General features: G+C 67.7%; 2 protein-coding genes across 2 annotated transcripts; one reads left to right on the forward strand and one right to left on the reverse strand.

The window, feature by feature from the left end:
- Positions 1–1,022: 1,022 nt before the first annotated feature.
- SEMA4B (sema domain, immunoglobulin domain (Ig), transmembrane domain (TM) and short cytoplasmic domain, (semaphorin) 4B) lies at positions 1,023–7,552 on the forward strand. The gene is made up of 14 exons (XM_014952697.1): positions 1,023–1,368; positions 2,521–2,684; positions 3,022–3,084; positions 3,195–3,293; positions 3,398–3,509; positions 3,664–3,780; positions 3,857–4,014; positions 4,430–4,611; positions 4,792–4,942; positions 5,076–5,286; positions 5,419–5,534; positions 5,675–5,838; positions 5,913–6,007; positions 6,123–7,552. The coding sequence occupies exons 1-14, from the start codon at positions 1,023–1,025 to the stop codon at positions 6,896–6,898; spliced, it is 2,754 nt and encodes a 917-aa protein (XP_014808183.1). The 3' UTR covers positions 6,899–7,552.
- Positions 7,553–9,770: 2,218 nt separating this feature from the next.
- Positions 9,771–13,124, reverse strand: CIB1 (calcium and integrin binding 1). Its single transcript, XM_014952710.1, has 7 exons — positions 13,007–13,124; positions 12,793–12,827; positions 12,084–12,186; positions 11,544–11,697; positions 11,141–11,259; positions 10,972–11,060; positions 9,771–10,730 (listed from the first exon to the last, which is right to left on the reverse strand). The coding sequence occupies exons 1-7, from the start codon at positions 13,055–13,057 to the stop codon at positions 10,709–10,711; spliced, it is 573 nt and encodes a 190-aa protein (XP_014808196.1). The 5' UTR covers positions 13,058–13,124; the 3' UTR covers positions 9,771–10,708.
- Positions 13,125–13,147: the final 23 nt, after the last annotated feature.

Consider the following 13,147-nt stretch of genomic DNA (forward strand, 5'->3'; position numbering starts at 1 on the left):
CCCCCCCAGGCTCCCCACGCCGCGGGACGGGGCGGCCCCGCGTGGAAACGCCTTGTGACACCGTCGGTGCTGAGGCTGCACAACACCCTGCCAGCCAGCCCGGCAAGCTGGGGCGCGTGTCCCGCCGTGGGGCTGGGGCGGCCCCGCTCCACGGGGACATGGGGGGACGTGGGGCAGCGGGGCCACCCCGGGCTGTGGGGCACAGCAGCGAGGGCTGGGGACGTGCTGCTTGGACAGAGCAGACCCCCGGGGCTGCACACACGGTGGTTGGAGAGCAAAGAGGCTTCCCTCGGTTGGGACCCACGCCGAGGGTGCGAGCGGGTCTGGGGCACAGAGGGGTGCAGGGCAGCGGGAACAGCCACATCCTGTGCAAGCGTGGGATGTGGTGAGCCTGCCATGGGGACTCTGCCTGCTCTGCCGTGTGCTTTCATCCCCGTCTGGGCAGCGGGGTGCCTGCGGGCCCCCTCCCCTCTCAGCTGTGTCCCTAGGGCTCTGCACGGCCCCTTGCTGCGCTGTGCCTGGCCCCGGGCTGCTCTGGGACCCGCTGTAGCCCCCATCAGTGGCGTGGCCCCAGAAGGGCTCGGGGCTGCACTGGGGAAGGACAGCCATGAGGCCGCTCAGGCAGAACCTCTCGCGAGTGGGGGGGGCCTGTCCTGCAGACCCCTCTCGCCCTGCAGAGAGCTCCTGGGGGGTGAGCAGTGGGCCACCCTCCATGGGCAGTTCAGGCTCAGCAGCAGCAGCAGCTGCTGGGCCCGGCTCCATTGTCCAGTGCTGGGGCTGTGTCATGGTGGGGGCTGCCCACGTGTGCCTGGGCTGGCTGTGCTGCCAGGAGAAGGTGGCTAAATCCAGCTGCCACTGGCCAGTGGAGCCCATCCCGTGCTGGCCGCCGGCTGGGCAGCCGGGGAGGGTGCAGTGGTTTGGGCCGGGTCGGCTCTGGCAGCTGGGAGCGCTCCCTGGCTCCGTGTGCTGCGGTTCCTCGGCGTGGACGTGGCCCCGCCACACGCTCCCTGTGACCGCCAGCCATGGTTGTGGTGGCACCAGCGGATCTGGGACCCACCGAGCTGGAGAGGAGGCCTGGGAGCCAGCAGGATGGCCCGGCTCGGCATGGTGCCACGCAGTGCCACACCGTGCCGCGCTGCCTGGCCCTGCCTGCCCGGACCGGTTCTGGCCGAGCTCTGCCCGAGCTCTGCCCGCCTGCAGAGCCTGCTTCGGCTGCGGGGGCTGCGGCTCATGGGCAGCACCTGGGGGTCCTGACCTGGACCCCCAGCGCTGCCACGGGGAGCCTGGCGGGGAGCACGGGACGGCCACTCTGTGGGCAGCGACGTGTGGCCAGCGGTGGCTCCTGGGGAGCATGGCCGCTTGCGGCTGGTGGGAGGGAGGAGCTGGCGAGCTGCTCCCCTGGAAGCACTGGATGTGCCTCCAGCAGGTTTGTCTGGAAGAAGCAGGTCTTGTCCTAACAGGTCTCCTGGCAGCCGGCACAGGCTCCCGCAGCTCCCCGGCCAGGACAGCTCTGCGGGGGCCCCCACTGCCCCCCACTGCCTGCACTGGGCCCTGCCCGCCATGGGCAGCATCCCCCTGGTGCTGGGGCACGTACCCCACATGGGGGGATGCCCTGGGGGGGGTATCAGCATCCTTCCCTCTGCGCTGCTGCGGGAGAGCCGGGGCGGGTGCTGGGCTGGGGGCCAGCGGAGCCCCGCAGGGACGGAGGGGATGCCACCCCATCCAGTGGCAGTGGGGCTCTTGGAGTGACAGGGGAGGGACAGAGGGGCAGGGTCCAGCCCTGCAGTGCTGCTGGCACCGCAGCACCTCCATCCCTCTCTCTGGCTTACACCGAGGGGGGTCCCCAGGACCATCCTGGCGGGGATCTGGGAGCGGGCAGGGGGTCGGGAAAGGTCAGGGCATCCCTGGGGCACTGGGGGTCAGGGGTGAGGGAGTTGGCAGGGTGAGTCAGCCCGACGTGTCCCGCTGACACAGCCAGGCCCGCCTGATTCAGAGCGGCTGCGGGAGAGGAAGGGCTTCCGGGGCCAGGCCACCCACACGGGACGGCTCCGGTGCTCCGTGACTCAGCCACAGCCTCTGCACCGGCGGCTGGCACCGGCAGCTGCCGGGGCTGCCCCGTGGGCCGGGGGGGCAGCTGGTCTCAGCACCCAGCACCAGCAGCCACTGGGGGAAGGAAGCAGACACCCTCCCCACCACGGGCTCGGTGTCCCCACGGGGCCGGGCTGGGCCACCCGTGCCGCGGGGCTGACCCCGGGGGCTGCGTGCGTCTGGGCGGGCACAGACCTGGCTTGGTCAGGGCTGCTGCGGCGTGTCCCGGGGCTGTCCCCGGGGGCCGGGACAAGGCAGTGGCTGGTGCTGCCCTCGGGCGCTGTCGTGGATGAGCAGGGTTCACTGCGGTGCCCGTGGGGAGAGCCGGGTCTGGCCCCACAGCTCCATGGGGGAGGCACGGCGGGGACCCTGGGGGGATCAGGTGCTGCCCCGCACGGGCTGCCTGGGGCTGATGCCGTCCCTCTCCCTCCCCAGACTCGGCTGAGCGCGTCGTGCAGCGGTTCGAGGTGCCTGGCGTGTCCAACTACACGGCCCTGCTGCTGAGCCCCGACGGCGGCACCCTCTACCTGGGGGCACGCGAGCTGCTCCTGGCCCTCAACACCAGCCACTTCCAGCCCGGGGCGCCGGCTCGAAGGGTGAGCCCTTGGGAGGGGGGCAAGGCCCCCCAAGGGACTGCGGAGCCCCTGGAGCTGGGCTGCAGGGAGAGAAGGGGACATCAAGTGAGCTCCGGTGCAAGGGGTCCCCTCCCCGGTGCTCCTTTGGGGTCTGTGTGAGCCGCAGCACATTCGGGAGCCAGTTGGGCCAGTGCGAAGGCAGCTGCCCTGACTGTCCTGGGCACAGAGTGCTTGGGCCAGCCCGACAGGGATGGGGGGGACAGGGATGTTGAGGGGACGAGCTCTGCCAGCCCCAGAGGGGTGGCAGGTGGGACCAGCCAGTGCCAGGGGGCTCCTGATGACCGTCCCCTCCCTGCAGCTGCCCTGGAGCGCAGATGAGGAGAAGAAGAGGCAGTGCGTGTTCAAGGGCAAGGACCCCCAGGTGAGCCCCGCTGCTGGCAGGTGGTGGGGGGCTGCAGTGGGGGCTGGCAGTGCCCCGTGCCAGGGTGCCCGCGGGCAGGGGGGCTGAGCCGGGTCCTCTCGCCCCTGCAGAGAGACTGTCACAACTACATCAAGATGCTGCTGCGGCTGAACAGCACCCACCTCTACACCTGCGGGACCTGTGCCTTCAGCCCAGCCTGCGCCTACATTGTGAGCATGGGGAGCGGGGCAGGGGGCCACTGGTCCTGCGGGGGGACCCTCAGGGGTCCCGGGCGCTGGCGGTGCTGCCGCCTCACGGTCTGGTCCTATTGCAGAACGTGCAGCACTTCAGCCTGGAGCGTGACGCCTCGGGGAAGGTGCTGCTGGAGGACGGGAAGGGACGCTGCCCCTTCGACCCCGAGTACCGGTCCACGGCCGTCATGGTCGGTAAGGCCACCCCGGGACCCTCGCTGTCTCCGCAGCGCCCGGCAGCTCAGCTGGGCTGAACTGGGGCCGGGCTGACGTGGACCCCTGCGGGGGGTCAGGGGGGGCTGTGCCGGGCGGCGTGTGCCGGGTCTCAGCGGGAGCGTCTCTTTGGCAGACGGCGAGCTCTACGCCGGGACTGTCAGCAACTTCCAGGGCAACGAGCCGACCATCTACCGCAGCCAGGAGAGCCGCATCGCCCTCAAAACGGAGAACTCCCTCAACTGGCTGCAGGGTGAGAGCTGGGGCTGGCATGGGGCATCGGGGTCTCCGTCTCGGGTGGGCGATGCTGAGGGTGCCCGTGTCCCCAGACCCAGTCTTCGTGGGCTCAGCCTACCTGAGGGAGAGCTTGCCCGCCGGCAACCCCGAGGGTGACGACGACAAGGTCTACTTCTTCTTCAGCGAGACGGGCAAGGAGTTCGACTACTTTGAGAACACCATCGTCTCCCGCATCGCGCGTGTGTGCAAGGTGGGCACAGGGCAGTGGGGTGCCGGGGGGGATGTGGGACCACCCTGCACATCTCCATCCCTGGGTTCCTGGACACCTGGAGGTGACCAGTGCCCACGGGAGACCCCTCTGAGGCAGTTACGGCTCTGCAGTGCCCAGCCCAGGGCTGTGGCTCGAGCCCATTCCTCCTGCTGGCCGTGTTGGCGGCAGCGACCCTTCCCATCTCTGCTCCCTCGCCACAGGGGACACAAGCCCCATCCTGCTCTTGGGTCGTGTTTCTCTTGCCCTGGGCACGCTGCTTCGCTCCCTGACACTGGGGCTGCTCCCCTGGGCCTGGGCACTGCTGCACGGACGGGCAGACCCCTGCTGTGCTCACCCAGCCCCAGGGGGCTCCCGGTGGCCGTGGTGCCATGCCCTGACCCGCTGTGCCGTGCAGGGGGACCAGGGCGGGGAGCGCGTGCTGCAGCGGCGGTGGACCACCTTCCTGAAGGCACAGCTGCTTTGCTCCCACCCCGAGGACGGCTTCCCCTTCAACGTGCTGCAGGACGTCTTCGTGCTCACCCCAGGGGAGCTGCGCTGGAGGGAGACGCTCTTCTACGGGGTCTTCACCTCCCAGTGGTAAGCAGCATGTGGGGGGCATGGTGTGGGGACCCGGGAGTGCTGCCTGCAGCCCCGCGGGGGGGGTTGGGGGAGGTGTGGGTTGGCTCTGGCCACACTCTGGTTGCTGGGGGGGCTCAGGGGGCTCGGTGGAGCCGGGGAGCCTGATCTTGCCGTGGGTTTGGCCTCTTCCCCCACCAGGAACAAGGGCGGCGGGGGCAGCTCGGCCGTGTGCGCCTTCCCCATGCGCAGCGTGCAGCACGCCTTCGGCGGGCTCTACAAGGAGGTGAACCGCGAGACGCAGCAGTGGTACACGGACACCGGCCCCGTGCCGGAGCCGCGGCCGGGCACGGTAAGTGCCTCCTCAGCGCCCGCCTGGCTGTGGGTCTCGGGGCAGCCCCTCCTGGTCTCCCATTCCTGGCGGCTGCGGTGGCACGGCCGCCTGCTGTCCCGTGCCCCAGCCCAGCCCCTTCATCTCTCCCCAGTGCATCACCAGCCACACGCGGCACCTGAAGATCAACTCGTCCCTGCAGATGCCGGACCGGGTGCTGAACTTCATCAAGGACCACTTCCTGATGGACAGCCCGGTGCGCAGCCAGCCCCTGCTGCTGCAGAGCCGCCTGCGCTACCAGCAGATCGGCGTCCACCGCGCCCAGGGCCTCCACAGCACCTACGATGTCCTCTTCCTGGGCACGGGTGGGTGCCACCGGGAGCTGCTGGCGGGAGGGGGTTCCGGGGTGGGTGCCGGTGGGAGGGGGTGCCAGTGGGAGGGGGTGCCAGTGCGCTGCCCGCCCCCCGCCCCGCTCAGGATGGCCCTTGTGTTTGCAGATGACGGCCGGTTGCACAAGGCTGTGCGTGTGAACCACGGGGTGCACATCATTGAGGAGATCCACCTCTTCCCTGCCGGCCAGCCCGTTCTCCAGCTGCTGCTGGACCATGACCAGGCAGGAACCGGGCACGGGGGCACCGGGGTTGGGGCGAGGAGGCGGGGATGCTGGGGGCGAGGGGGCAGGTCGTGTTGGTGGGCTGGGGGACAGGGGTGTGCAGGGCCCAGCCACTGACCCCACTGTGCCCACTCCCACAGGGCCTGGTGTATGCAGCCACCTACACGGCGGTGGCGCAGGTGCCCTTCGCCAACTGCAGCCTGTACCGCAGCTGTGGGGAGTGCGTGCTGGCGCGGGACCCCTTCTGCGCATGGAGCCGGGGCGCCTGCCGCAGGACCACCCCGCACCCCCCAGCGCACCCCGAGTAAGTGCTGCACCCTCTCTCTGTACCCCTGTCCCCCGCCACCCCCTGCCGCCCTGACTCCTCTCTGTCCCCAGGCTCTGGGCGCAGGACATCGAGGACGCTGACACGGAGCGGCTCTGCCAGCTCACCAACACCTCCCGGCTCCGACCCCGCATCTTCCTGCCCCCAGGTGAGCTTCTGCCCGTTCTGACCTCGGCGCTGGGGCCACCGATAGCCCAGGGTGTTCCGAGGGCTCTGGGGTCCCCTTAGCCTCACTGATGTCCCCATGGGTTGTCTCCCCGCAGCCTTGGCCTCCCCATGCCAGCAGATCCAGATGCCGTCCAACGCGGTGCGGCCGCTGCCCTGCCAGCTCCTCTCCAACCTGGCCTCACGGCAATGGCTGCACCGTGGGGCGCCCGTCAACGCCTCCTACCTGGTGCTGCCCGACGGGGCCCTCATCCTGGTGGGCAGCCCCGAGCGGGCGGGCACCTACGAGTGCTGGTCGCTGGAGGAAGGCTTCCACAAGCTGATGGCCAACTACTGCGTGAGTGTGCAGGAGCCAGTCCATGGGCCGCTGGACACTGCCAGGAAGACACCCAGCGGCCGGGATGCCCTGGAGACCGTCAGCACCTCCCGGAGCACCTCCGCGGTGGGCAGTGCCGCGGCCCGGCTGGACGGCAAGACCTACTGGACTGAATTCCTGGTGATGTGCGTGCTCTTTGTCACCGCCGTCCTCGTGCTGGTCCTTTTCCTCCTGCACCGGCACCGCGACGGCATGAAAGCCTTGCTGGAGCCCGGCGACCCCGGCCGGCACCAGAAGCCGCCCCGCAAGCCAGTGGAGAGCCTCCCCCTGAATGGCAGCAGCCTGCCCAGCACCGTGCCCGAGCACAAAGGCTACCAGGCCCTGCAGGACAACTACATTGTCAGCACCCCCGTGCATGAGCCCCCGGGCCCCCCACGCGCCTTCTCCGAATCGGAGAAGAGGCCCCTCCACGTCCGGGACAGCTTCGTGGAGGTGTCTCCCGCCTGCCAAAGACCCCGGGTGCGCCTGGGCTCCGAGATCCAGGACTCGGTGGTGTGACAGGGAGGAGAGCCCGAGCCCTCTGCTCTGCTGAGCCTCACCGGACCGCGGCGCCGCGGCTAGGGTCCGTGTTGTCTGTGTGTGCATGCCCGGAGCCCGCGCCCCGCTACGGCACCCACCCACCCACCCAGCCGGCAGGGCCGGTCCCACCTCGTCCCGTGGGGGCTCGGTTCCCCGGGGACCTCTCCGGGCATCACCTCCGCTGCTCCGGCCCCGCTCCTTGGGACGGTGCTGGCGGCTTGGGACCAGAGGGGTGCTGCGTGCCTTCCAGGGATGTGCAGGACTTTCCCCACAGGGATGGACATGGTGCCTGGCTCAGGCTGCCGGCTCCGCGGGGCCCCGGCCCCCTCTATGCAGAGGGCGGGAGGGGGCGGCCGCAGCCCCCCCTGCGCCCCGACTCACTGTGATGTCCCAGTGCGGGACCCGGAGCCACGCGTGTGGCCGGGCGGTGCCGGCGCGGTGACCCGGCGGCATGTGCTGTGTGTCTGTGCTTGGATCGTTTTTAATACGTTGAAAATGTGAATCGTGTCCCGGGGAGGGAGCCGGGGGCGGCGCTCGCCCTGCACCGGGCCGGGCAGCCGCTCGCCGCCGCATCCCCACGTGCGTGTGCTGAAACGTCTGTGGTTTTTATATAAAGTCCAGGTGTCTCCTTTGTACGCGTGTGTGCAGCTGCGGGGCTGGGCACCTTCCCAGGGACAGGGGACCGTCTGGATGCCCCATGGAGAGGAACCGAGTCGGGCTCACACTACAAGTCTTGGGGAAAACCTTCCTGTGTTCAGCTGCTCCTTGCCCAGGCAGGGATGAATGGATGGATGGGGCTGGAGGGTTGTGCTGGTGGTCCCAAGGTCCCTGTATGCTTGGCCAAGTGTTGGGCTGGGGCAGACGAGGCTCCTCGCTGTGATGTTGCCCAGGGCTGGTGCCAGAAGGTCCCTGTGACCCCACTCTCAGGGTCTTGTGCATCCAAGGCAGCAAGATTGGGCAGCAGCTGGCTGTGTTGGGACCATGCATGGAGATGTGTGCTGTGGTGGAAAGTCTGGGGTGACCAGAGTGACCCCCGCGGTGGGGGTTGGATGCTGTCCCAGCACCCCAAGAAACAGAGGTGACTGGGAAGAAGAAAAGTGGGTGCCTGGGGCTGGGAGCGGGGCAGCCTCTGGCAGGAGAGGGGCTGTGACAGCCCCTTTCCTATGAGAACAGGCTGAGAGAGTTGGGGGGTTCAGCCTGGAGAAGAGAAGGCTCCGGGGAGACCTCAGAGCCCCTTCCAGTCCCTAAAGGGGCTCCAGGAAAGCTGGGGGGGGACTCTGGATCAGGGAGGGGAGCCCTAGGAGGAGGGGGAAAGGTTTGACCCTGAAAGAGGAGAGATGGAGCTGAGATGTGGGGAAGAACTTGTTTGGTGTGAGGGTGGTGAGAGCCTGGCCCAGGTTGGCCAGAGAAGCTGTGGCTGCCCCATCCCTGGAGGGGTTCGAGGGCAGGTTAGAGGGGGCTTGGAGCAACCTGGTGTGGTGGGAGGTGTCCCTGCCCAGGGCAGGGGGTGGCACTGGGGGGGCTTTAAGGTCCCTTCTAACTCTAACCATTCTATGATTCTACAGCTTCTTCTGCAGGGCTGGACCTACCTTAGCAAGTACCTTCCACAGCTTTACGTGCTGCTTTTCTTCTTTGAGCAGGTTGCCCCCACAGTTGGTGTAATGACTCGGATCACTTGCTTTCCTCTAGAGCAGGAGGGTGGTCAGGAGAGAACCAAACACACCACCCACTCTCACCCTGCAGGGCACTGGGGGGGCTTCACGGTCCCTTCCAACCCAAACCATGCTGTGATTTCCCAGGACCACAGTCTTGTGCTGCAGGTAGGACCCCGCTGCCAGCCTGGGGGACCGGCAGGTCCTTGTCCCTGTCCCACTGAGCTGCAGGCAGACTCCCCGCTGCTTTCCCAGCAGGAGCCAGCTTCATGATGGCTCATGCCCGGGTCCTGCCTGAATCACGATCCTGCGCCTTTCGTGATCCCTCCTGCCTGGGAAGCGCCGGCAGCGTGGGCACGGGGCGGGGGGAAGCCATGGGTTCCACTCCGAGCTGGCGTGTCGGGACAGGCCAATCCCCCCGGCACCGGCGCTGCCTCGCTCCCGGCTGGACCAGCGCACCCAGCTTCCTGCCCAGCCTGTTCTGGGACATCAAAAAAGCCACCGGAGGCGTTGGCTGGTGCTGTGCCAGCAGACATGGCCCCCGGGGCCGCAGGGGCACAGGCCGCAGCAGGCAGATACCATTGGCCCCCCGGGAGGCCGAGCTGGAAGGGCCGGCACAGCCAGGAGCCGGGACGTGAGAAACAGCTGCACCGGCGCCCCGGGAGAGCCGACGGCCCCAGAACGGGTGAGCGAGACCCCGGGCACTGCACCGGGAACTGCACCGGCCCCGGCATGTGGTGCCACAGCCCCAGCATCCCCTCGCAGAGCGGCTCCGGCACGGAGGAGCCTTGCTGGGGGGGTGGGAGTGCTGCCGGGGGGTCCGGGGGCTCGCTGGGAAGCCCAGGCAGGGCCACTGGCCGTGACTGGCAGCCGGCCAGGGCGAAGCCTGATGGATGAACAGACACAAAAGGCTCCGTCGCTGCCCGCAGCAAAGGTAGCTGCTCGCCTGCCCTGGATTTCCCTTTGTGCCTCTCTCCGGAGAGCAGAGCTCTTTGTGCCGCTGAGAACAGTCCCCGGGTTTGGAGGAGGGAGGTTGCCCGCGGAAAGGGCTGTCACCGAGCGGGACGTGGGACCCGTCCCCCGGAGCGGCGGCTGGCGAGCGAGCAGAGGGGCCTGGCAGGAGGCCGTGTCCCCAGCACCCCGCATGGCACCGCTCCCACCGCGTGGCCCCCGCAGCCAGACAAAGGCGTCCCAGAGCGGAGGGTGAAACCAGAGCCCTTTATTTGTGTCCTCGCAGGAGCAGGGGAAGGAAGAGGCCAGAGCCAGAGCAGGGGCAGAGAGGAGAGGAGGAGGAGGAAAAGGAGAGCAGCCCCCAGGGGGGTCCGTGCCGAGGCAGCGTGGGGTCAGCCGGCTGCGATGCCTCAATAGAAGATGTCCTGCATCCTCCACAGCCATGGGGGGACAGCTCTGCTGCGGGGGTGGCACATCTGTGGTGCCACCTGGGGTACTGCTTTGGGAAACAGATGCACGTTTGAATTATTGCTTCAAGAAACAGCTCCGTATTTGGGGTATTGGTTTAAGAAACAGACCCTCGTTTGGGGTATCGCTTTGGGAAGCAGATCCACCGTTTGAGTTATTGCTTTGAGAAAGGGACCTTCCTTTGGATTATTGCTTTGAGAAACAGACCCACGTTTTGGGGTATTTCTCTGAGAAATGGACCCACATTTGGGGTATTGCTTTGAGAAATGGACCTTGTTTGGATTATTGCTTTGAGAAAGGGACCCATGTTGCAGCAGGGAGGCCCCCGGGAAGACGGGAGAGCCAGGCAGGGGCTTGGTGGGGGGAGGTAGCTCCCTGCCCACCAGTGAAGGCACCAATTGGTAGTGAGGGCAGAGGGGGGCTGTCTGTGGTGCAGGGTGGCCCCCTCTGCCCCCAGAGCTGCTCTTGGTTTGCATCAGGAGTTAAAATCCCACCCTGGGAGGGCAGACATGGCTGGGGCTGCTGGTGAGGCAGCTTTCCCAGGCCCCACTCGGGGGGAATGGGGAGCAGGAGGGGGTCCTGCCTAAGGCACTGTGTGGCACCACCAGGCTGATGAGGATCAGGGGCCTCAGCCACTCTGCTGCTGAAAGAGGTGAACATCTGAGACCACAGGGAGCTGCTGTAGCCGGGGGAGCAGTTCTGGAGAGCCGCGGGGCTCTCACAGGACGATCTTGAAGGAGCTGCAAGAGACACAACACGTTCTGTGCCTCCTCACTGGATCATGCACACAGGGTTTGTGCCCTGTGTTTAAGGAAGCAGCGTCACCCCGTGCGGGAGAGGCTCTTGCAGAGCTCATGCAGGACGCGGTTCCCTCGTACGGGGTAGCCCTGCCCCACTACCACCCAGAGCTCTGCCCCAACGCCAGAGAACCGCCCAGAAAGGCCCCCCCAGGACAAGCGGTGCAACTGGAGAACATTGTACCTGACAAAGTCTGGAGAGCGGGAGATGACGTGCTGGAACTCGGAGAGGTTGATGGTGCCGTCCTTGTCGATGTCGGACTCCTCCAGGATCTGGGGGAGGGAAAGGCGAGCGGTGAGCTCTGCAGGGCCAGGAACCTGCAGCGGCCCGTGCCCAGCCTGATGGGCCTCACATTTTGGATGAGCTGCTCCATCTCCGCATTGCTCAGCCGGGACTCCTCGCCTTTTCCCGTCAGACAGTCCACCAGCTTCTCCAGGTCACTTCTGTCCAGGGTCCCATCCTCGTCAAAGTCTATGGGGAGAAGAAAGTTACGTTTTGACAGGGCCACAGTGACCCCAGTGAGTGACGAGCACCCAGGCGAGGAGAGGGCCTGGGTGACCTGAGGACACAGCAGGCTCCGTGTCACACCTCCCAGTGCATGTCATCATGCCAAACCAGCGGTTCCTACAGGGAATTCCTAAAGCCACCATCCCTATGGGTGCCTCGAGGGCACTGCCAGTGCTCTGAACAAAGATTTGCATCGGCTCCCCACAAGGTGCGGGGACCCCAGGACACAGCACCCACCCCAGCCTCACCAAAGATGCGGAAGGCGTAGTGGGATTTGATGTCCAAGGTAGCGGAGTCGCTGAAGACGCTCAGCATATCAAGGAAGTCTTCAAAGGACATGCTGTCATCCCCATTCCCTGAGGTGGAGAACACCTGGCAGATCCGGTGCTGGAAGGGGTTTGCCTGCCAACACAGGAATGGCTCGGGGCAGGGCTGGGCTGGCTACCTCGCGGCAAACACCAGCCACAGGCTGGTGCTGACCCTAGCACTCTGCCATGGGTCTGCCACACGCAGCGTGACCCTGCCGGCCCAGTGCCTCCCCGGGACAGCAGCCCTGCAGTGCAAGGATCTCCAGGATCCTCCGTGGCACGGCAGGGACGAGGAAGCTGTTTGTTGGCACAGCTGACGTGCGGTAAGTGAACAGCTTCCCCAGGTGACTGCCGGAGCAGCAGCAGGGTGAGGGCAGAGCAGCGGCACCGCAAGGGCCACGGCGGGCAAACAGGGCCCTGCCCAAACACGCCCCGACCCGGGCAGCAGCAGCGCGTCCCGCTCTCTGCCAGGCTCCCTACCCGCAGCTCAGGCAACGTCAGGATCTGGCTCTTGGGAACCCGCGCGGAGCAGGCATTCTCCCTCTCCTCCTTTGGCAGCAGTTCACTGAACCTCTTGTAGGCACTTGAAGAGGCAAGAACAAGAGACGCTCTGTGGCGTGAGGGGCGCGGGAGGCAGCCCCTCTGGGCACGGGCAGCGCCGGCAGCTCTTCCCAGCGCGGCACAGAGGCAGACAGCCCGTTTCCCACAGCTCCCTGCCAGCTGTGAGCGGAGCTGGCCCGGTCAGGAGTGTGCTGGCCCGGGTGGTCCCACACAGGCAGGGCCTCCGGACCAGCTCCCGGGACCCCAACAGCCAGCAGTGGGGGAGAGGAGCCAGCCTGTCCCCCCCAGAGGGCTGGGACCGCAAAGGGGGATAAGCCAACTCGGGGCCAATGCCCTGCAGGGCGTCACCGGCCAGGCCCCTGCCCTTTGCTCCCCGGTCCCGGCCTGGGATGGGCACCTCCCGTCTCCTGCTCAGCAGAAGGGAACCCCCAGCAGGGCCGGGGCCCTCTGCACCCCCAAGCCAGGGGCAAACCCCCTCCTGGAGACTGAGGGGAGGGGGCTGGCCCTGTGAGTATGGGGGTCCCGGAGCCAGCACCCCCTCTCGGTAGTGGACTCAGGGCCAGCACCCCCGTCCTGGCGGGGCCCAAGGCCAGTACCCCCATCCCGGTGGGGCCGTGGCCGTACTTACAGCAGGATCTCCTGCTTGGTCAGGAACGTCAGCTCCTGCGGGGAGAGCAGAGATCAGCACGGGGCCCGGCCCGGGGCACCCCCAGCTCCAGCGGCCCTTGGCCTCGGGGCTCCCCCGTCACTTCCCGTCCCGTCCCGTTCCCCCGGCCGAGAGCCCTCCACCCCCGGGACTCCCCGGCCCCGCTCCTCCCGTCCCGGCCCCGGTCCCCTCGCACCTGGTACTCGCCCAGCGCCTCCCGGGGGAGCAGGCTGGCTGAGCCCCCCATGGCCGCCCGGCCGCTTCCGCCTCGCCCGTCACTCACTCTGCCGCTCCCATGGCAACGCCCCGCCCCGGCCCCGCCCCCCCGCGGCCCCGC

The sequence above is a fragment of the Calidris pugnax genome, unplaced genomic scaffold, assembly GCF_001431845.1.
Source record: "Calidris pugnax isolate Ruff unplaced genomic scaffold, ASM143184v1 scaffold187, whole genome shotgun sequence".
Classification (NCBI taxonomy): domain Eukaryota; kingdom Metazoa; phylum Chordata; class Aves; order Charadriiformes; family Scolopacidae; genus Calidris; species Calidris pugnax.

Excerpts from the sequence above, each read along its gene's own strand:
- CIB1 (XM_014952710.1), bottom strand. The coding sequence starts at position 13,057 with ATGGGGGGCTCAGCCAGCCTGCTCCCCCGGGAGGCGCTGGGCGAGTAC. Across the intron at positions 11,698-12,083 it reads TGACGTTGCCTGAGCTGCGG|GCAAACCCCTTCCAGCACCG; the intron begins GTAGGGAGCCTG and ends CTGTGTTGGCAG. Across the intron at positions 11,061-11,140 it reads TGGAGCAGCTCATCCAAAAT|ATCCTGGAGGAGTCCGACAT; the intron begins GTGAGGCCCATC and ends TCCCTCCCCCAG.
- SEMA4B (XM_014952697.1), top strand. The coding sequence starts at position 1,023 with ATGGTTGTGGTGGCACCAGCGGATCTGGGACCCACCGAGCTGGAGAGG. Across the intron at positions 4,015-4,429 it reads GCATCGCGCGTGTGTGCAAG|GGGGACCAGGGCGGGGAGCG; the intron begins GTGGGCACAGGG and ends TGTGCCGTGCAG. Across the intron at positions 6,008-6,122 it reads CCGCATCTTCCTGCCCCCAG|CCTTGGCCTCCCCATGCCAG; the intron begins GTGAGCTTCTGC and ends GTCTCCCCGCAG.